This window comes from Grus americana, chromosome 4, assembly GCF_028858705.1.
Source record: "Grus americana isolate bGruAme1 chromosome 4, bGruAme1.mat, whole genome shotgun sequence".
NCBI classification, from domain to species: domain Eukaryota; kingdom Metazoa; phylum Chordata; class Aves; order Gruiformes; family Gruidae; genus Grus; species Grus americana.
Window position 1 is genome coordinate 46,442,424 of NC_072855.1, and position 21,781 is coordinate 46,464,204.

The 21,781-nt window shown below is 39.5% G+C and overlaps 1 protein-coding gene across 1 annotated transcript in view; it reads left to right on the forward strand.

Annotated features, from left to right (window-relative positions):
- Positions 1-245: 245 nt before the first annotated feature.
- The window catches only part of PDGFC (platelet derived growth factor C), a 129,827-nt gene continuing 108,291 nt past the window's right edge, over positions 246-21,781 (forward strand). The window contains exon 1 of the mRNA XM_054824164.1: positions 246-814. Within this exon, the coding sequence (XP_054680139.1) occupies positions 697-814 (118 nt within the window). The 5' untranslated portion in view covers positions 246-696. The remainder of the gene's footprint in view (positions 815-21,781) is intronic.

The following is a 21,781-nucleotide window of genomic DNA, read 5'->3' on the forward strand; positions in this document are numbered from 1 at the left end:
CCGCCATTTGGCCGTGAGAGAGGGGGCAGCGGCGCAGACTGCCCCGTTCGCCTCCTTCTTCCCAACCGACAACTTCCCGGGGCGTAAACGGCCGCGCCAGGTGCCGCCCTCGCCGTGAGGGGACGGCAGGCAGGGCGGGAGGGAGTGGGGGGGAAGCTGAGAGAAGCGGCCCGAGTTGGCAGGGCCCGCCTGCCTCCTGCCCGCCCCGCTGGCCCGCCTTCCCCCCCTCCCCTCCGCCCGCCCCCGCCGCTGGTTGCCGGCTGACAGGTGCGCGCTCCTCCGCGGCAGCAGCGGCCCCGCTCGCCCCCGCCTCTCCCGGCCCCTCTGCCTGCCCCGCGCCCTCACCAGTCCTCGGCCCCCGCCCGGCACGGCCCCGGATTGTTTAGTCCTTGGGAAGCTGGTCTGGGTCCAGATTTTGCTTTGATCCCCCCCCTTTTTTTTTTTAAGAGAGAGAGAGAGAAAAAAAAAAAAAAGCCAAAGAAAAACAAAACCTGGAGACACAGAAAAGGGCTCTAGGAAAAAGTTTTGGATGGGATTATGTGGAAACTACCCTGCAATTCTCTGCTGCCAGAGCAGGCTCAGTGCTGCCTTCTCCCCAGCGGCGCAGCCCGCGCCGGGCGCTGCTGAGAGACGCCCGGGCCTCGGTGCCGCGCCACCAGTGCCTGCTGTGCCGGAGCCCCTCGCCCCGCCGGCCCAATGCTCCTCCTCGGGCTGCTCCTGCTGACATCTGCCCTGGCCGGCCGGAGGCAGGGGGCCGCCGCAGAGTCCGACCTCAGCAGCAAGTTCGCTTTCTCCGGCGCCAAGGAGCAGAACGGTAAGGAGCAGCAGCTCCGCCGCCGCCGCCGCGCAGCCCGGGGCAGGGGCAGGGCGGGGGCGGGCGCCCGGCCGGCGCGGAGCGGAGCTCTCTCGCCTGCGGGGCTGCCCGGCGCCGCGCAGGGAGCGCGGCCCCGCGCGGGGTGACGGCCGCGAGTGGGATGAGGTGGGGGGGGAGCTCCGTGGCCGGGCCGGGATGAGCGGGGCTCGGCAGCTGGGTGTTTGCCCGCCGCGCTCAGGGGAGCGCTGTGGGTAAAAGGGCAGCGGTTAGGCGGCCGGGAGGGAGCCCAGAGCCGGCTCGGAGGCTCCCTCCTCTGCGGTCGGAGGCGCAAAATGTTCCCCTCTACACACCCCCACACCCCCCCAAAAAAAAAAAAAAAAAAAATAGCCGCCAACCCGCGCACCTTCGTACCCTAAATGCTTAGCTCTCGGGGAGGGGGTGGGTTTTTGTGTCTGTGCGTGAATGAGTGGTATTTTGTACAGGCTGGAAACGAGCTAATCCTGCATAGGAAATGAGAATTACTTTCAACTTTCAAGTGTACCTGAAATGTTTAGAAAACTCTCAAATGCAAGTTCCCTTGGGCTGGGGCTGTGCAGAGCTGGAGAAAGACTCCTTTCATACAGCAAGGGCAGCTTCGGGGTGTGTAATTTGCTTAGCCTCTGAACTCCATATGATTTACATTATTCAGATTTTTAAGCGCCTTTCCTCTTGATCTGCTATTATGAAGTCTTTTTAAAGAATATTTTACAAACTGAAATGTTATATACTGCATGAAACCACACTTAGTGTAGAATATCTAAAATTAAGGCTGTTAGCATACATTCATGGAAACGCTGGTGCTTAACGTGTGTGTGTGGGTGTGTGTGAAAAACTTAGTACCCTGCATGTCACCTAGAATGAGCTTTCTCCCTGGGCACACACCAACACAAAAGGCCAAGCTGGGAGCTCTCAAAAACTCTCTGAACTGTAAGGAAATAAAGCAGAAACACAGATTCGAGGCTAATTCAATTCTCTCAACTTTGAACTTGGGACTCCCTAGATAAAAGTATTCTACATCATATCTTTTAATAGAAAGCAAAGTTTCAGAGACCTCTGTGAGTGGTGAATAGGTCAAATAAGCAGCACGCTAGCAAATTTAGTGGGGGAGATTAATACTGCTGTGGCCTGCTAATGTGATGATATATGGCACCTGCAGACTGCCGGAGCTGCTGATCAAAGAGCAGCACGGGGATCAATCTCTAATCAGAGCAACTGTGAAGGGCCAGAGGAAAGTGATCAAAAGACTCGGAGACCCGGCTATTCTGACAGGAAACCAATCAGACTTTGTGCACGGTACAGGAAATTATCTGCTCTGTGTGAGAAAAGAGATCACTCGCTTTCTACCCCTTCCCAGTTTACCTGGCATTTAGAGGCTTTAGGGCACCACTCTGTGACAAAATGGACTTGGCGCTAATATACTAAAGTCTCGTGCTGTTATGCTGCCTTCTGTTAAATTTGCATGGTGTGCGTATGAAGCGTATCGACACACAGAGAATTAACGTTGCTTTGCTTTAACTTTGTCAGGACTGGAAAGAAACCTGCTATGCTGTCAGTCTGCCCTAAGAGGTTTGTTACAGGATAACGCATCTGGGCCCTGAAGGGCCACCAGGGTCCAACAATGGGAGCACAACAGTAAAGCGTGAAAGGTAGATCATACGGCACAGAAGCAAAACTGATGTAAATAGGTATAAGTATACGTGACAACATGAACTAGATTCTGTTCGCATATATCAGAAATGCAGCTGCCTTAGGTCAGGCTTCAACTGGTTTGCAGTGCAATTTGGCATGCTCTAAAACACAGTCACTACATCTTAGAACAAATGCAAAGCCAGGAGAATTTTTTTTTTTTTTAAAAGTGCCCTGAAACTGTATTTTGTGGTAGTTTATACTTAAAACAGGCCAAGTTGTTCTTGTAGCTTACTTGAAGTTTGCTTTCGAGTTATTCAATTGCAAAACTTATTTTAAAAAATTAACACAAGTTTAGGTACAGCTAAGTACCAGCCCTTGACTTTTCTTAACTGATTTTAATTATTTGGGGGATCAGTAACACTGGTCAAACCAGTTCTTACTTGATTTAATTAGAGTGATTTTTACACTCTGCTGCAATCTAAAGATTGTATAGCTTTTAGCTAGAGGCAGGTTAAAACTCCCTGGAGTATGAGAATGAGATATTGTTGTTCGCATGCCAAATAATCTTTGGTCAGGAGAGAGGGAGATTTTTCACTCATGCAGTCTACAAATAAAAATTCTGTCCTCTACTTGTAAAACTGTTAAATGGCCAAGAAGTTTTGCAGTAGTGGATTACAGTGTTGCTCAGTTGCACACGTGGGTGCTGTAGCTATTGCCTCAAGGTGATACCGAAGATGTCTATGACCAGTTATTAAATCAGTGGGACTACTTGTGTTACAAAGGGTAAGCATGTGCTTAAGAAGTTATTTTTTCATAATTGTTTTTTATTTATTTATTAGATATTCTTAGAACACAGTATTTTGCTGCTCCCTCCTAGGGATTCAGTGTGATGGTTGATGTGGGGCCAGTGTAGTTCCATTTGAAACCACTTAAAACTACCTCCTTGTTTGTACTGGCCCTCTGTTATAGCCAGATTTTCTTTAAGAACAGGTTTTATTTGTAAACTCTGCTTGACAGTAAGGGGTTTTATGTGATTTCCTTCAAAAATTCATATTTATCTTTAATGTTTCTAGTTGTAATTCAACTGCGTAAATATTCATCTGGAGGATCAAAGAAGTTTACGCAACCATTTTCTGGAAGCTGAAGTAGCAGTAAATGGTGCATGTAGTGATGTCTCCCATTTATCTGGCTGGATTTCATTTCCACAATTCTTTGTCATGTTGAAAAAGAGATTATGCTTTGAAGGGTTTTTCATACTTAGGTGCCTTTATCAGTTCTCTTGTGGCTGTCTGATGTATTTATTACCATTTTTCCATATTGAAGAGTCAAGAAAAATTGATGACTCAGTTTCTTTTGAGGAACAAAAATCTCTTGCATATTGAATTTGGTTACTTGGATGGTTTACTTATTTCTTCTTTCTATCATAGTTCTTGCTACTTTTCCATCTACTTTTGAATGCTATTTTAATGTAGTATCTTCATCCTATTTCTGTAGTTTCACCAATGTCTGAGGGAGCCATTGATGGACTGAGTAATGTGAATGACTTAATTCTAATGACAACTCTGCTGGTCTGAGTGCACCTGGTTATGCGATATTAGCTCAATCTAGATTTGATTACAACATGAGATGACAGGGGAATCTAAGTTCTGTTTTTGTGGCTGTCTTAAGATGTGGTAAATGTTTAATTTTGCTAAGCTATCAGCTGTTACAATTTTATGAGAAATATGAGGATATCTTTATAGAAGATAATGTAAAAACTACTATTGGGTGCCATAAGCAATGAAGCCTATAGCTTCTGTGGCATGTACGTTTAAAATGTAGTAATGAATGACTTCAGAAGACCAAGAAACTGAGGTCAGTTAGCAATTCACTAGGACCAAATAGTTAGAAATACTAATTTGCCTGCAGTCAGTTCTGAGAGTGACTGAACAGCAGTAAATGGAGTTGCTGAAGTAAATCTTATAACAGCAAAGTGCTTATTTGATTTCTGTCAATCCTGCGGCACAGGTAATGTACCAGTGATGATCTTTCTTTTGGTAGATCTTAATTTCCTTTAAGTTTTGGTTTGGGGTTTGTTTTTTTTTTTTTTTGTTCCTCCACATGAATAGAAGTTCCTAATAATGTCACTAATTGATGCCTTCATAATGTATTTCTTAAATCTTCTGAAATGGACGAGATCTATATCACTTAAAAAAAAACAAACAAACCAGGAGCCCTTGAGCTGGAGCTTGAGAGTCACGTATCTCAGGCCATCTTTGGGAAAAGTTGGTGGATGCAGCTGGAACTGAGCGAATAGCTGAAGTGCCAGAGGGAACTTCTCTCATCACCTTGGCGCCTGCATGACCTCACACGCCTCCGCACAACCACCTAGAGGATTCCCTGGTTCGCGTATCTCCAAAAGGAGCTTCCAGCTTATTCAGGGACGGGCACAGCATCACACGTAGAGTTTAAGTTCATTTAACTCGGGCCGAACACCTGAAAGAAGGTGTGGATGTCCAAGTGATGCAGCGCATTGAATCCTTGCAGGTGGGAATGTCAGTGCTTTTGCTTGAGTGCAGTCATTTGACTGCGAAATTATCTCTTATAACCCAACATACTTCAAAGCAGTGGGAATCGGCACCACCTCTGCTGACTCCCGTTGAATTGATGAGTCCCAGTACAGGCTGTTGACTGCTGCTTGGTAGCAGAAATTTTCCTCATTTTGAGAAGATAAGGAAGTACAAAATATGAGCATGTGTCATCTAAGGGAAACTTGATAGTGATGCAATTTTTCTCAAGTTTATTCTATTTCTGTTTAGTCCAAGACTTGTTTTGAAATGTTTTAAAGCCCTTTTCCTGGAGAGTGAAGAATTGCACCACATCCTTTTTTGACTTTAAGCAAAACATTATGGCAAATTAGAGAAGTTTTTCAACACCCCAACAAATTGCAGTGGAAGAAAGTTTTAAAAACTGATTTTTGTCTTTGTAGTTGACTTCTGCTGTATTGTCTGCTGTTCAGCAGAGTGCTGCTTGGGACGACTTAGTTTCTGCTGTAAGAGTTTTAAAAGCACAGACCATTTGCTACTTGTCTCAAATATGTAGGCATTCCAGCATTCCTGTATCTTTGTTAAATCTCTCTAATGGAATTTAAGGGAGAAACATGTAAAACCTTATTTTTGCAGTAACTAGTTCTTATTAGGTTTGCAGATCAGACTTTAAAGCTTTATGTCATGTTGTTTGGGACTTTTTAGTTTGTTTTTCAGTTAGATACAGAGTTTGTAACAGAGAAGAAACACAGGGCATACCTTGAGACACTGACAGCTATACTACCAAAGGACTTATGTTGAACTTTGTCTTTACAGAAACGTAATGTCTCTTATATCTTATAACTCTATTCAAACCCTTTGAATCTAATTATTACATAGTCAACATGTAATAGCAAAGTACTGGTTTGCATCTTACAGCAGTGGTTGTGCATTATAGCAGAGTGGTTTTGGGGGTTTGTGTTGCTGTTGGGTGGTTGCTGCTTTTGGTTTTTGCTGTATCTGGCAGTTCCTGATTATTAGAAAGAGGACGCGCTGTGCAGGCCCACTTCCCTTAGCTGGAAACGAGCCTCTTCAATTGCTTTTATAGATAGCTCTTGGCTTTACCGGAGAGCCTGCCTTTGCTTTTTAGTCACAAAGCGCGTGTCATGGAAAATATACTTTCTGGTGTGTAAGCGTCTTAGGAATTGGTCTGTGTGTAAGTAGTCTTTTAGTGGAAACCTGTGGGACTTAGAAAAAGTTACACAACTGAAAATGAATAGAGCTAATATGTAGAAATGTGATTATTTTAGTAGCACTTAGGTATCTGTATCAGTGCTTAGTTGTTTCGGAGAAGTTAATTGTACGTTAAAACTTACTCAGCCCTGTCATTCTCTTTCGGGGAAAACTTTCACAGCCTGTGTTTGAATGTGAAATGCTTTTATTCAAGTAGATGAGTGAAAATTCATAAAGTTGTACTGTGAAGACAAAATATAAATTTGTGTTTTGTAGAGACTTCTTTAAATTGTAGGATACTATTTTAAGGTGGCAGTACCAGGAAAATTTATTCATGGTTCCATCTGTAGACATCCTAGCCTTAGGTTTCATCTGTCTTCTGATCTTCTCTTCTCAACATGCCTCTACTGAGGTTTTATAAACATATCTCCAGTGTTACACTGGATTATTTGTGCTTAATTTCATGATCCTACAGCACACTAAACAGTTTTCTTTTACGTGAAGATACCCTATCTTACAAAGCATGTGTAAAATAGCAGCTCTATGTGTTTTTATAACCTAATCAGTTTCTACTGAAGTTGGTCATCTGGTGAGACAAGGCAGGATTCTAGACCCTCATGGAGAAAGTCTTATATACAGAGAGTATAAGAAGTATTAAAAAATAGATGTAAATGAAAGGAGAGCGCTCAACTAATTCCTTGATCTCCTGCAGGCTTTCTGAATTTGGGTTAGTAAGACCTGTCTTTCGTCTGAGTTAAATGAATTCCAAATACTCCATCTTTGCTAAGCTTGCCCATAATTTTGGACCCTGATGTTCACCTTGGGTAGCCACGACCATGCATTTGCACTGAACTCCTAGGCTGTTTGGTTGCTCGTCGCTGTGGATTCCTCTGAAGTCCTGTAAGTGTGTGCCACCCCTCAACCCATGTCAGTGTGCTTTTGCCTTTACTGATTAGATGGTCAAGTGAGCTGGCTGCAACTCAAGTTAAGAGAACTCATTAGCTGTTTAGTTCAGTTCCTTTGACCTGCTGGATTATTATTTCCCTGTGTGACTGTTCTCATTCAAGCTGGGCTAATTTGAGACCATACAGGTTAGCTCTGCAGTGAAGATGTTCACAATGCTAGTCACTGGTTTTTGGTCATCTTTTTTCTTTTTTTTCTTTTTCTTTAATTGCCATTTTCATATGCAGGTGTACAGCATTTGCACATGAAGTAAGAAAATGTTCAAAGATTATTTGCCATACGGTGGCATCCTTTTATAGTAGTGAGAATGGGAGAGTTGCAAAGGAGTAACCAGTAACACCTTATCTGTGGTTGGTTTGTTGGTTTTTTTAGTGGCAATGTGCCTTTATGTGAATTAATGCTCATAAATTATTTATTAATCTTGTGCTTCATGGTAAATTCATTCAAGATATCATTATAAACACAGATGTTTTAAGGAGATTCTTCTAGGGCGAAGAGCAACTCTGTTCCTCTACTCTGAAAGCCAAAACCACTGAAATTGCTCCTTGAGTTTGTTAAAACTGATTATTAATTGCATTAGAATTGTATGCAGGCATGGCTTAGTTTGAGCACCATTGCTCTGATTTCTTTACGTGAAGTGCAAGTTAAGTGCTGGCTCTCGGTAAAGCCAGGTGAAGGATGAGGCAGCGGCAGGAAGGCAGAGGCTTTCCTCTGGTCGCACATCTTGCCAGCACTGTGGCTTGAATTTGGCTTTGAGTCTTTGGTTGGAATTTTTTTAGTACTCTTGTCTTCTCGATGAACAGTGGTGTTAGTTTTATGTTCTCTATGATACTACAGTTCTGAAAGGAAAGTGAGGGAGGTCTTCCAAAGCTTTCAGCGAACGTCTGGTATAGCCGGTGATAACTTTGAGTGCTGGGTTTAAACTCCTTTATCACCCTTATGTGGCTTTTCTTGAGATGTTAACACTGTCTGTCTTGGAAAAAGCAAAGAATGTCTTGGGGAAAGGAAACAATGTTACTTGTTTCCTAGACATTTAATTCCTTTTTGCATTGTTTCTGCTGTAATATTCTTATTATGAATTGGCAATAAATAAGGGGGGGGGGCAGGTGGGCAGGAGATCAGATGCTGCAGTTAATTAGGTGATTGGTCCTGTAATCTGATAAATGGGCTTCAAACTAGGTTCAGGCAGTAAAAGGTAAAGGAGTGGTGCCCTTTTTGGTAGTTTTGATATTCTACATCTTTAAACCATTACTCAGTTTGGCACATATCAGCAAAGTTGTAATTTTCTGTGAAGGAAAAGTCCAGGTGTAAAATACCAGGGAGTGTTATATTTGAAGAGTAGCTTACATTGGAAAAATGGTCTTGGAGACACTGTTACCACACCTTCAATGTCAGTCCATAGCTGTTAATCTCTCTGTCCTGCTTTTAAAGCATCGTTTGTTTAAAAGCATATGAAGTGGGAAAATGACTTTGCTGGAAAAGGTATTGATTTGTGAAATAATGCATAATATTGCTTGTTTTAATTGCTCTCTTTAGTTATAGTCTTTTCCAGAAAATTCAGTTGCCCAGTCTTTTTATTAAACTGTTATTTGGGGAGCTTCATTGGATGGGCCATTGCACAATGGCAACTAGAATATCTATGTTTGTTTGGGTTTTTTTTTTTGTTTTGGGGTTTTTTGGGGGTTTTTTATTATTATTATTTGATTATTCCCCTCAGTGTACTTCACTGTGTAACCGTCTGACTGCCTTCACCCTTGTTCAAACCAATCTGAAGCACAAATCCTAGGGGCTCCATGTTCCTCCTCGAATTGACAGGAAACCAACACTCATTTTATACAATAGTTAAACATTAAAAAAGACATATGGCACAGGAAATTCTTTTGCTGTGTGTGAAGGTATGGCATTTCCAAACTGAAAGTGTTGTTCTGACTATTTCACCGGTAGTGGTGAGTTATACGAGGCCACTTCCATCTGCAGAGAGTCTGTTTCACTTGCTTGTGGTTCTGGGGCTCATTCAAACGCTCTAAAACAAAATAAAAGGAATGGATGTAATAACTTCTTTATGGAAAAGTCATAAAAAGCTACAGGGCAGTGTAAACAAATTGGGTCATTTACAAGATGTTTAAGTGATGGATATTCAGTCCAAATTCAAAGGTGTGGATTAGATTTTACAGTCATCTTGACTGAATTTTGCCCTCAACAAGACTTTCTTTTTCTGCCAGGAATGCCTTTGACACTACAGATGACAAATTCTCAGAAACGGTGTTTTCAAACATTTCAGTGCATTCAGAGTAAAGCCAAGAAACAGGAGAACAATTCAGCAGTATAATTTGATCTTTCTGGAGGTGAATGAGGGCCCTTTCTTCATCCGCAGGGTTACACTGTAAAGCCGTAGTGGAACTTTGTAGCATTCTCGGGGAAAATAAACTGAAAGAGTTTCCCTTCTGGATTCAAACATGCCTGAACTAATTACAAAGCAACCGTTTTGGCTCTCTGCTCTCTTCATATAAATATGTTCGCACAGAACAGCAGCAACTGTGATCCAAGTTAAACTGCGCTACTCGCAGAAACTTCTGTCGGACCAAATTGAAGCGCTGAACGTTATATCTATGGTGCGTCAACTCACAAGACCCTTGTGACTCGTTTCATCATTTGTCGGAGAATACTGAAAAAATAGAGTGGAAAAGAGGATAACTAATACTTTTGCATGTTAAAATACGTTCTGCAGGGTTATTTCTGTGCTTCAGTGTAAATGTAAGCTTATGTAAGGACAATTTGCTCAAGTTTGGGGAAGGGGCATTGGTGTTAGCCACTGTGGGGTGCTTTCCTCCTCATGAGACGTGGTTGCTCAGCTCTGCTATTACCGATGCAACTTCAACTACCTTTCATAACTCTTCATGCACTAAAATCTGCAGATCATTTCAGAATGAAAATAACTTTACTCAGTGCAAGTTTGCAGTAGTTGTAATTGACTGTACATGGATGAAGCTACCTATTTGTATATACAGTGCTACGTAATGAGCTGTTGACTCATCTTTTAGATGCTTGGTACTGTGCCTGCCAATATAATAGCTGTTACTTGGGAAGTGTATACGTGTGTGTGATTATACATTATTTGAAGCAGTCCTTCAGAAAGTGATTCAAATGAATGTTGCATTGTACAGCCTTGATTGTAAAAGGTTTGTATTTATATTATTGTCAATTTATGTTTTAAAAATACAGTCTGGGGAGGTCTATCTTAGCATATCAAGGCTTCAATGTCTTACTACTTAGTGTGCCTGTTGTTACACAGGGAGACCCATACCTCCAAACATTTATGTTGCTTGTGTAACTATAGTGGACCTGAAAGTGAAGTAAAGCCTCGTAACTGAGACCTAACCAGTAACGGCTTCAAAACAAACATGATTTCTAGACAAGGAGATGAAACTCTTGTATATGCCCTTACCTAAATGCTACTTTTCAAAATATGGCTGAAGATTCTTGTTGGGCCTGCTTTCTTTTCTTTGTGTCATTCAAAAATACCCCGCCCCTGGGAGCACTGCATATCTATAGTCAGACTAGAGTCTAAAACTTGAAATACTCTAAAAATTTCTGCTAAGTGCTCACTGTATTTCTTATAGTACTTACCGGTATAGGAATTCACAAAGTACTTGCCTCTAGTGGTAATGAAGCCTTGTAGTTATTTCTTCTGAAGTGGAGACTGAATTTGTGATGAACAGTATCATTACCGCTAAGGGTTTTTGCCAGTAGAGTCTTTCAGTGATCTTTACCTATTCTCCTTTACAAAGATTGACATAAGATGTTGAGATCAGCCTTTTTTTTTTTTTTTTTTTTTTTTTGGTTTCTTCTTTGGCGATCTTTATTTTATACCTGTTCTCAGTACCTGCCAGAAGTAGTATGTGTGTGGGGAGGTGGGTGTCCTAAGCTGAGTCCAAACGGGGTTGATAGAGAGTGTTCTCATTAACTTTCATCTCAAGAGAGACCATTGAGATTGTCTTTGATCTTACCTAACACCTCAAGAGTACCACACCTTGGTAAAGCGAGGGTACCAGTAGAGAGAGCTCTGTTACTTAAATATCTAACCGATTTGCAAAATTATCTTACTGCTTGTGGGGGAAAAGATGGTTTGTAGAGTTGTCAAGTAGAAATATAAACGTGTTTTAAAGCACGTGCTTGCCTTACCAGCGGGAATCTTACAAAACCCTGATTGGCCTTGTTAGTCAAGATGCACATAAAGGTGCTGTGTGGTGATAATACCTAATGAAGCAGTTGCTATATGTTTCTGTATTGTTACTGCTTTTAATGTACTAAAATTTGGACCTGGTTAGTTCTTTGCATTATGGAAAGAAACCTATGATGCGCCTGTAGTACATCTATCAAATCCATCAGTTTTATAGGATCTGTAGTGTCTTTCTGAGATTGTTTGAAAATCTACAATGTTATCATTAAGAATACTGTTTCAGGGTTGGATCAATGCCCTTGCGTAAAGCTGATTTCTCTTGCTTATTATTGAAAAAAAAAATCCAAAACTTGTTAATCGTTCTGATTTATCTGAAACAGTTTAAAATATTTTCCCTTAGAATGGAGGCTTAGTTTTATTATCGACAATTTTAACAGCACAACATTAATTTCTAGCAGCAGTTGCTTAATAAATAGTGATTAATTACTCAAATTTATAGTTACATGCACTTGTATGTGGTTTATTCTGACATTTTTATGTATGTGGGTGCTTAATGTATGTTTGTTCTTATTCTGTTTATTGAGGTATATTCTTGGGCTAGATTGACTTGTTCAGATATTTTCATGTTTGGGAGTACTTGGTGTCTTTATGATCAGTAGTTGCATTTCAGATGAGAATATTTTTCTCTGCAGTTTTTTAAAAAGCAAGAATCTCTTGTTTTGAGTGGGCTTGGGCAAGAAGTGGTGAATATTGGAGCTAAAACTATTTAGACTATATTAAAAGTGAGTTAGTATGTTAAACAGGTCCCCAAATATTCATTAAATGAAATAGTGTATAGTTTAAATAAGTAATCTTGTATGTATATATGAAGATCAACTAATGCTAGGTAACATGGCAAATAATATTTACATTTCACTTTCATTTTCTTGGGTTTGGGAAGAAAGGACTCTTCCCTGCTCTTCTACATGTCAGCTGTTCTTGCATTCATTTAATTCCAGGCAATAGGGGGCTGTTGAACATGTGGATCATAGCCCAACATGCAGCTTGGATGTGGCCGATACGCTCCGCAGAGGGATAATGTCTCATCTGTGTGGCTGCAGCTGGTTCACACCATCTGGTTTTGGAATGTGCATGTGCACCCAGATGTTGCTACTGAATACAGAATAGAGTAGCTATTGATTTCTGAGTCCTGTCACCCCAGCCTGTCTTCAGGATCTTAGAAGACAACTCTGGAATATGTTTTTGGTTTTTTTTAAGTTAATGGTTTTATAAATGAATTGCAGCACCCTTTTATTTTTATTGCTTCTAATGCATTCCCTTGGCTGGCTGCAAACTTCAGACAGCTACACTATAATGCAATAGAATGTTAGTTTTCAGTCACAAGTAGCTGTTTTTTCAGTTATATTCACTCCTTTCCATCATCATTTTGCAGGATATTCATTGCTTTGAAGTTTGAAGTCTACTCTAAAAGAAATTTTGCAGAGTACTTAATATTTGTGGCAATAGTTTGCATTTAGTTAACTCCTGCCCCTGCTTTAGTCAAATCCTTAATATAAAGGCAGTTCTAAACTTGCTGCTTACTATAATGCATGCTATTCTATGTACTGGTGATTTATTGTATTTACTGTTCCCCAAGTATGAATGCTTCCTTATAAACAGTGTGTTACTAGCTGACTAGCTCTAATCCCTAAATTTCCCCAGCGACAGTACTTTGGCTAGGTGTAAAAGATGCAAAGATATATTGCAGAGTTGTTCACTGAGGTACCCAAAAGTTTTCTCCGTGTATGAGGAATTCCACTGAAGTTGAGAAGTGATTGGATCTAGTTACTAGGAAAAAATTATATGATGCACATTTGCAAGATCAAGCCGTTGTCATTAATTCAAAGCTTGGATAAAGGAAACATCTAGCAAGATGACTTCTTTTTCAGATCTTTGATTATGTCCATAAAATGTGAAATTAAGTTCAGCAATTGTATTCATGTTTGCTATGGTGGTTGTGCCTGTCTAGCTATAAAAATAATTTACTGCATGTGAATTGCTTTCTTATCTGAAAAAAAAAAAAAAGAAATTAATAATGGATGAAGTTTATTTATGGAAAGTAGAATTTGAAAGATAAAAGCTAATCATACTTTGATATTTTGAGTGTTATTTTCTTTCTTAGTTCTCTTTCATTCAGTGCCTTTCCTAAACTAAGGAGTCCAAACTGTATGTAGAACAGGACTTCTACCCCATTTACAGTGAAATAGTGATGGACAGATATGGAAATCTGTGCTGTTGATAAGAAAAAAAGAAGATAAGAAGTGTAACAAAAAAAAGTGTAACAAAAAAAAATGCTTCTGCCTTTATGCTAAAGGAGAAATGGTCTTTTCCACAGTTTGCAGAATAGTTGAACAATGTTGGATGTATTATAATATAGAAAAATGGTATACATTGAGAGATAAAGACAGAAATGTGAAAAGGAAATCAATGCTGAAAGCCATCTATAGGGGAAAAAAAAAAGTTGTTGACGATGAACCACACTGCATAGAAACTGTGTCTTTCTGTGTATCTTTTTTCTTTCTGTAGGAGAAGGTTGAATAAAAGTGCTCCAACAGAGTACCTCCTCTTTGATGATTACCAAATGTGGTTAAATTTTTTTCATGCTGTTGTGCATGAGTATCTTATTTTATAAGTCTGCTAGATAGATATCACCTGATTTTTACATCATGTAAAGGTATTGAAAAGGGGGTTTGGGAAGGTTTTTCACTATAACAATCAGGGCGTGAAGCTGCAAACAGCAAAGATTGCAATCCAGTTTTTGTAAATGCTGCAGTATACTGGCTTGGTTTGTCCTTCTACAGCATGGCTAACTGAGAGCCCTTTTTGAGGTACTGTTCCTCAAAATATAGGGAGTGTGTTTTGGTGGTGGTTGTTGTTCCAACGGGTAGGTCTTTGTTGTCATTCAGATAAATTTCTGGTAGCCAAGCTTCTAATGCTTCATTAACTATGTCCTGAGGCTGGCTTGTTACAAAGCAATATTGGTAAATCATTGGCTTTGTATTTATGTTATTAGCCCATAATGATCAATTCAGTGGAGGTTTACTTTTTCAGAGAAAGACATTGAATACAGTGCCATTTTCTCTCCCACTTCACATTAATCAGAGTTCATATCCAGGGAGTGAAGAGAGAAACCAATACTTTCAGCTGTGATAGTTTTTCATGCAAAAACATTCTTCAGTGTCATGTACGTATTTATATGTCTGATGAAGTACAGATAAAAGTAGCAGATTCTTAGGCTTTTTATCAGTATTGGATTCTCAACACAAGCAATCTCTGTTTTTCTTTGCTTTCTCCTTGTGCACCGAAATCGAAATGTCAGACACAGCCTTTCAAATTGCTTGTCTTCTGTGTGGCTAGTAATTTTGGTTTTAAGGGACAGTTTTGTACCAGTAATTATCATTTAAATGAGAGCAAATTATAATACTTTTAAAAATCAAGATAGAACTATTTAAAAAATGAAACTCAATGGCAATGGAAAAGTCATGTGTGTCTGAAAATTCTCAATATGCTTTCTTTTCTGGCACATGCTTATGTTGCCACTAGGAACTTGATCCTTAAAGCAAGAGGGAAGAACGTAACAAGCAGTGCAATGGCACCTGAGTGCCAAGATAGATTCAGTGCAACCATATCTTGTTTTTGTTATTCCTGGCACTTTTGGAAAGAATGATTTCATAATGCCTGAAATGTTTCGGAGAAGAAACAAGATATCCACTAAGACCTCTTTCTCTCCTCTCTTTCTCTCTCCCATAACTTTTAATTATTTGTACGAGTTGAAGAACTCTGCTTAGAGCTTGTGTTATAAATCGTACTGGTAAGCAGTAAATTTTTGCTCTGTGTTTACTTAAAAAAACCCCAAAACCCCAAATAGGAGGAACATAATGTTATGCCCTCTTTCAAGAGTTGTGTTTACAGTTGAGAGTGCCTATGTTTATAAACCATGGGGAGGCAGTCTTCATGGAAATAAATAACTGCTATTCGTAGGGCACGGAGAAGCTCATGAGAAGGTAAACCAAACTAATTGCTGAGAATTTTAACAGTAGTTGTTTCGTCAAAGTGAGCATTGGATGTCTGTTGCAATGATATCCTGACAGGCACAGTACACCAAAGTTTACAGATACGTAGGCAGCCAGTTGGTCTAACTCCCTGTATGATATCTTAAAAGTAAAAATAACAAGAGTATCTAATTGAAAGTGATAGAAAGTTTTGGTGGGGGTTTTTTGGCGGTGGGTTTTTGGTGGTTTGTTTTTTTGGGTTTGGGGTTTTTTTGTGTTTTTTTGGTAAATTATGATCTCTCAAACGAAGGGCCCATTTGAGCCTGCCTTTTTATGATTGAAAGCTGTCTCCTGGTTGTGATGTACCAAATGACTATAAAAGTCAGTGGGTGGTTTGGTTAAAGAGGGAGTACTGTAGAACAAGTGCATTCCTGTGGTAAGAGGATGGGAAAAGGAAAATGAAGTAAAATAAATGCAAGGGGAACCATTTTGAGGCTGTTGGAAAAACAGTGGCTTTAGCCTTAATGAATTCTGCATTTTGGGGGTTTTTTTGCATGTGGGGGTTTTGGGGTTTTTTAAATAAACTGAGCCCTAGGGGAAAAGGGTGTGATCCAGACAGTGGTTACAGTGTTGATTTTTGAGTAGAAAGGTCAGCAGCTTGCACCTGCCAAAATGACTTGGGTCAGAACTGGTTAGATGCGGATTTACGTATGGATGAAGAGGAGCTTTGGTATCTTGTCTGTGTACAGCTCTGGAGCCCGTGGAATCACCTTTTCACCTTTTGCAGAAATCAAAGCTAAAATGGTCAATAAGAGGCTTTCGGTGCTCAGCTAGCATCTGCTTTCTGTCACAGTTAGGGAAAGATCTTGCCTGTAGCTGGAGTGGTCTGTGACTTGGCTCCTGAAAACGGAACACACGAAAAAAAAACTCCAACCAAAACTAAATCAGTCCTTCTCTTTAAGATCACTTGATTACAAAGAACACACTGTAAACATAATGGGATCATTTGCTCAAAGGACCAAACTGTTTATGTTGCTGCTACCTCTTGTAGCAAACAGTAGTGAAACTCCATAGGAAAGCTTGTTAAAAAAGAATTACAATGATCAGATTAAAACTAGGACATGGTCTTAAAGAAGAAAAAAAAAAAAAAGGCTTCTGATCAAATGTTTGACATATTTGGCAAAAAAATTTTCTCTGGATCTTTTCCATGAAAGATATTGATGGTTTTCACCCAGGTAATGTAAATAGGTACTTTCCCTGCAGTGTAGGTAGAGATGCTGCTAAGATGCTGTCTTTGGCAGTTCAATAAATACTGTCTTGAAATAGAAGTGATAAACACAAGGCAAAAGTAAAATATTATACTATAAAAAATTTAAGAATGTCTTTATGCAAATGAGATCCAACTCAAAGATTCTGCTTTCATTCTCTGACAATTATGTTTGTGTTTTGTTTTTAAGATGGGTGCTCTTGTCTTAAAATTCTTGCTGCTCTGGAATTTCATTCCTTTCCAGAACTGAAGCCTTGTGTATGTAATTCAGCTTTCCTGATTTTTTTTTTTTTTTTAATAATATGAGTACCTTGTTCATTGGTTCTGGGTACCTTTTTTTTTTATTATTTTTACTTACTTCAAACCTCTATTTACAAATACTGGTTCAAATAAGCAAAATTACTTTCAAAGAGATTGTGTCCAGAATGGCTTTAAACTAAAAGACGGTAGATTTAGATTAGATATTAGGAAGAAATTCTTGAGGTTGTAGATGCCCCACCCCTGGAAGTGTTCAAGGCCAGGTTGGATGGGGCTTTGGGCAACCTGGTCTAGTGGAGGGTGTCCCCCCGCCATGGCAGGGGGGAATGGAACTAGATGGTCTTTGAGGTCCCTTCCAACCCAACCCATTCTATGAGTCTATGATAAATAGCTTCAGGTACCTCATCATCTTTCTTACAGTGAAAAAATATTTCTATGTTGTTAATTCCTCAGGCTTGGTATGATTCTGTTTTCTTTCCATAGCTTTCTTGTAAACATATGAATTACTAAAGACCTCACTTTAAAATTTTAAACATCTTAATCTAACTGCAGAGGGTTACCTAATGATGATAATGTCACCTCCAACAATTGTTTTATAACTCTTCAAGCTGTAGCTATATATTAGACTTTAGACAGTGTTAACAACTTGCTTGAAGTACCTGCAGAATCTTCCAGGATCATGAAGCTAGAAGACCTTTTTATAGCTTCCTTGATGCAAAAATATTGCCAGGGACTTCACTTAATGCCAGTCTATCAGTGTAATGCATCAGTTATATTTCTTAATATCATGGCATTATTAAGGTAGTAATAAAGCATGAGCAATTGAAAGCACAAGGTCTAGCTATTTACCCTGTTCTGTTCTTGTAATTTACTTGAAATTAGGTTTAGCCACTACTTGAGTAGGCTTCCAAAGAAATAGAAAGTGTTAGATGAAAGGGGTTTGGAGACAGTGTGGCAGTCTTCCATCTGTATTGGTACTGAATGTGACGTGATGGAGATCCTGTAATTGTTTGTGGGGTTTTTGCTGTTTGTTTTGTTCTGTTTTTTCTTCCTCTCCCCCTACTCATGCTGGAGGGTTGAGATGGTGACTGCTTTGGCCAAATTCAAATCGGAGAATTGCTCTTGATCCCCATAAATTCCTTCTTAAACGCTTAATTTTCTTGCTCTACAATAATGCCTTTGGTTTAGAGCAGCCACTAATTAACTACTTTTGGAGTTGATTATCCCCTGTTTGGATCTATAAGAATGTAATTGCCATTCTGTTGCCTAGTCTTACACAACTTTGGATATATTTTAGTATTGTTGGGATCTTTAAATGAAAGATGTGATTAAATGGCCATTTATTATGTTTCCTTTTTAACTTGTGGAACCCGTAGGGCTGTTGTGGCACTGGGGTTTGAAAGAACAGCTGAAATCTTTAAGAAAGAGAAAGGAAACAAAACATTTATGGGCAAAACAATTGCAAAGCTCACTCCGACATGACTCTTGTTCACCAAGAAAATTTCAGTTAAGAATTACCAAATCCCCTTCTAAATCTGGAATTTTTTAAAGATTTAAATCTTACGGTTAATTATCTTATTAAATATGAGGCTGAGGAGAATTCAAGAAAATTATTCTTGATTGTACTCAAAAAGAAACGCTTTATATTTGAGATGAAACAATTTTATTAAAGGTAGGCAAGGAGAGGTAATTAAAGATAAGGTATATGTGCATTTTGAATATAATCAATGGTAATGAGGCCAAAAGGAAGAGATAAGGTTAAGTATAATGCTGTGATCTACAATACTGTAGATTAGAAGAAAGCACTAGTAATGTAGCCTGTGTGCCAAGGCAACTCCCTGAGAAGTATCTAGAAGGTAAGAGCAGCCATTCCAGGCCAAATGAAAGGTCTAGTTAGCTCAACGTGTTGTGTCTGACAGTACCCATTAAGGAACATAATGAGGATTCCTTGATCTATTCTCCTGCCTTCTAGCATTTTAGTAGTTAGAAACTTTTTTAAGGTGCGGGCAGAATTTTGGTCTTTGGTAGCCCAATAGCTTTTTGAAAGCTTGTAAACTTTTGCTATCTACAGTTTCTAATGGTGAGAAAGTTTAACCACGTAACACATAAATATCTTCTTTTGGTTGCTTCACATGCACTATTGGATCATTTTATTCAATATCACCTAGTTCTTTGGTTTTGCCTATAACTTTCAGATTTTACCTGCTATTGTGGAGCCTCACCTAAGAGCTGCTCCAGGCTTTGGATCTCCCATGTTATTCTCCTGTATAATGTTTGTGTGTGTGTCTATAGTAAATATGCACATATGTATGTGTGTGGGTATAGGAGATTTGAATAAAAATGCATATGAAGTATTTATCTTTTGGTATTCCAAGTATCAAAAAGTATTGGCAAGCAGTATTTGAGATATGAGTACACCATGGATTTATACGGTGATAATGTTTTCTCTGGGTCTCTGTGCTTTTGCCACAGGCTCTTAATATTCAGATTTTCCTATTAGCAGTGTAATCCTGTCCCAGTAGGACAGACAGCAGCTCTGTGCATGGGAAAGATGCTGAGAAACTGCTTTGTGTTGTGCTCAGACCTGGGAGTGATGGGAACCACAGTAAGATGAAGCCATAAATTTCACAGGAGGAAGCTGTTTCCATGTTCCACTTCAAGTATATCATTGTTAATATGAGTAAAAGATGTTGTCATTCAGGTGGTGACTGTTAAAATGGGAAGTAAACTTTCTTAAGTGTTCTTTCCTGAGCATTAGGTTGTGGTGTCAAGTGGTGTTCTGTTTGTTTTGGCCTTGATTTTCTTCCCATAGACTTTTTTTTTTTTGTTTGTAAACCTTCAGGGCCAGAATCTGTTCCTTCATTAGGCCGCTCTCTAAGAGGAATGGAGAATTTTTCTTCTACCTTACCAGCCTGCAAAAGGAACAGTTCTAGTTACTGAGTTTATATGAAGAACCCTTTTCAGTGTCGTCATCGGCAAATCACAGCTTTCTGCTGGCAGCATGGAGGCTGTGAAAACTGCGATGCATTTGCCATTCGTGTAGGGAAGGATGTGTACGTGTAGGTAAGTTTGTTTTGCATTAGATTTAGAGATGTTTGAACATCACAGTGACAGTAAATTGTCCTTGCCGATTATTTCAGCTGCCCGGTTGAAGAGGAACCTGCCCTAGAAGTAAGCAGTCTTCAGTGTAACCAATGATATTTAGATCTTGCAAAGGAGTTGCTAGTCTCCCATCCTTTTCCTTGCCCTCTCTGACTTGAATTTTATTTGTAAGAAAGTTTGCCAGTGAGTTTCACAGGTAACCCCATATCTTTTTCTATCTTGTGTATGATAGTGATTATTTCCACTCCTCCCTCCTTTTTAAACAGCATATTTTTGAGGGTTTCTTGGTTATTTTGAAATGAAGTAAAACATATCGTTCAGAGTACCAGATGCTTCTCCTGACGGTATCTTTTTAGTTTCTCTTGAGTCAGCATTTGGATGCCATTCTGCATTTGGAATGTGTTTTTTGACTGAAACCAAAATAAAAAAAAATATTTGTTGTTAGAAAAGTATATTAAAGAGGGAACTTGTCTGTACCTCTGATGGTTTCTGTGCTCTGAAGTTCTGGCTATTATACACACAGTAAATAACACCTACTTAGTCAATAATCCTCATTAACCTCATCAGGTAGAGGAGACAAGCCAAGCACTGTGTAGTAGCAGGTACTTGTTTTCTGGTAGTATTTTTAAATTCTGCAGTTCTACAGTTAATGTTGATGGCACGGCACTATTATGTTTAAATTGTAGAATTGAAAGCTCAGCTTTAAATTTACCCTGGGAAGTTACTTGGGAAGCATTTTTGTGTTTGAGATAACTTACAATAAATAATTTTCAGGATTGCCTTCTATGTTTAAGGATAGCCTAGCAATTGAACTATTAGTTGTCTAGGGTTTTTTTTTTTTTGTTGTGGGTTTTTTTCTTGGTGGGTTTTTTTTTTTTTATCTTTAATGGATTCATAGAGGAGGAATGAATTCTGCAGTCATGAGCAGCCTAATGCATGCTCTGCTGAAATTTTTTTCTTTGTCTTCAGTAGTATTGGATGACCCTGTGAAGTAAGGCCTGCAATGATCCAAGCCTGGTTCTTGATGGGCAGTGTTAACAGCAGGGACCAGTGTCCCTGAGGAGGATGGTGTCAGTGGCGTGCCGTCCACCAGCGGCTTTCATCTGTGGAAAACCCATTCAGAGGGAAAAGGTGCTTGCTGTGAGATGTGTTTCTTGGTTGCTGCTGGATCCGGTACTGATCACCTGGGTTTTGGGGGAGGAAAGATGAGAAATGAATGTTTGGTGCACAAACCGAAAAATGCTTATAAATACAACTTGTATTTTTCTTTATTTGGAGAATATTATGTGGATTCATTCACTAAAATAATTAGACTTTTATGAAAATATAGGCTGAAGTGATACCATGCTAGGTGAAATGTAATAGAAATCTCAGATCAAGTTGCTAGTACTTCTTTTTCTGGCTCCCTTTCAACTGTGCCTGTGAGCGCAAAGGAATGGCATGTATTTATACATTTGTAAATAAGATCCCACACATTTTCCACTTGAGAACATGCACTCGGACCTTTTATGGTCAGGAAGGGGTGTTTCCCTCTGTCTGTGAGCTACCCAGAGAACTACACATTTCCAAGTATGCAGCTCAGAAACTTACAGATAATACTTTGTAAACTGGAGTTTAAATAAAGAAGTTTGCGGGATTAAATACAAAAAAAAAGTATTTTTTCTCTTTTTCCAGTGGAAATATACTTTAGCATAAACAAAAAGGTTTTTAAGTCCATGTTCTTGCTAAGCTCAATTGCCTCATTCAGCTTTACTTCTAAAA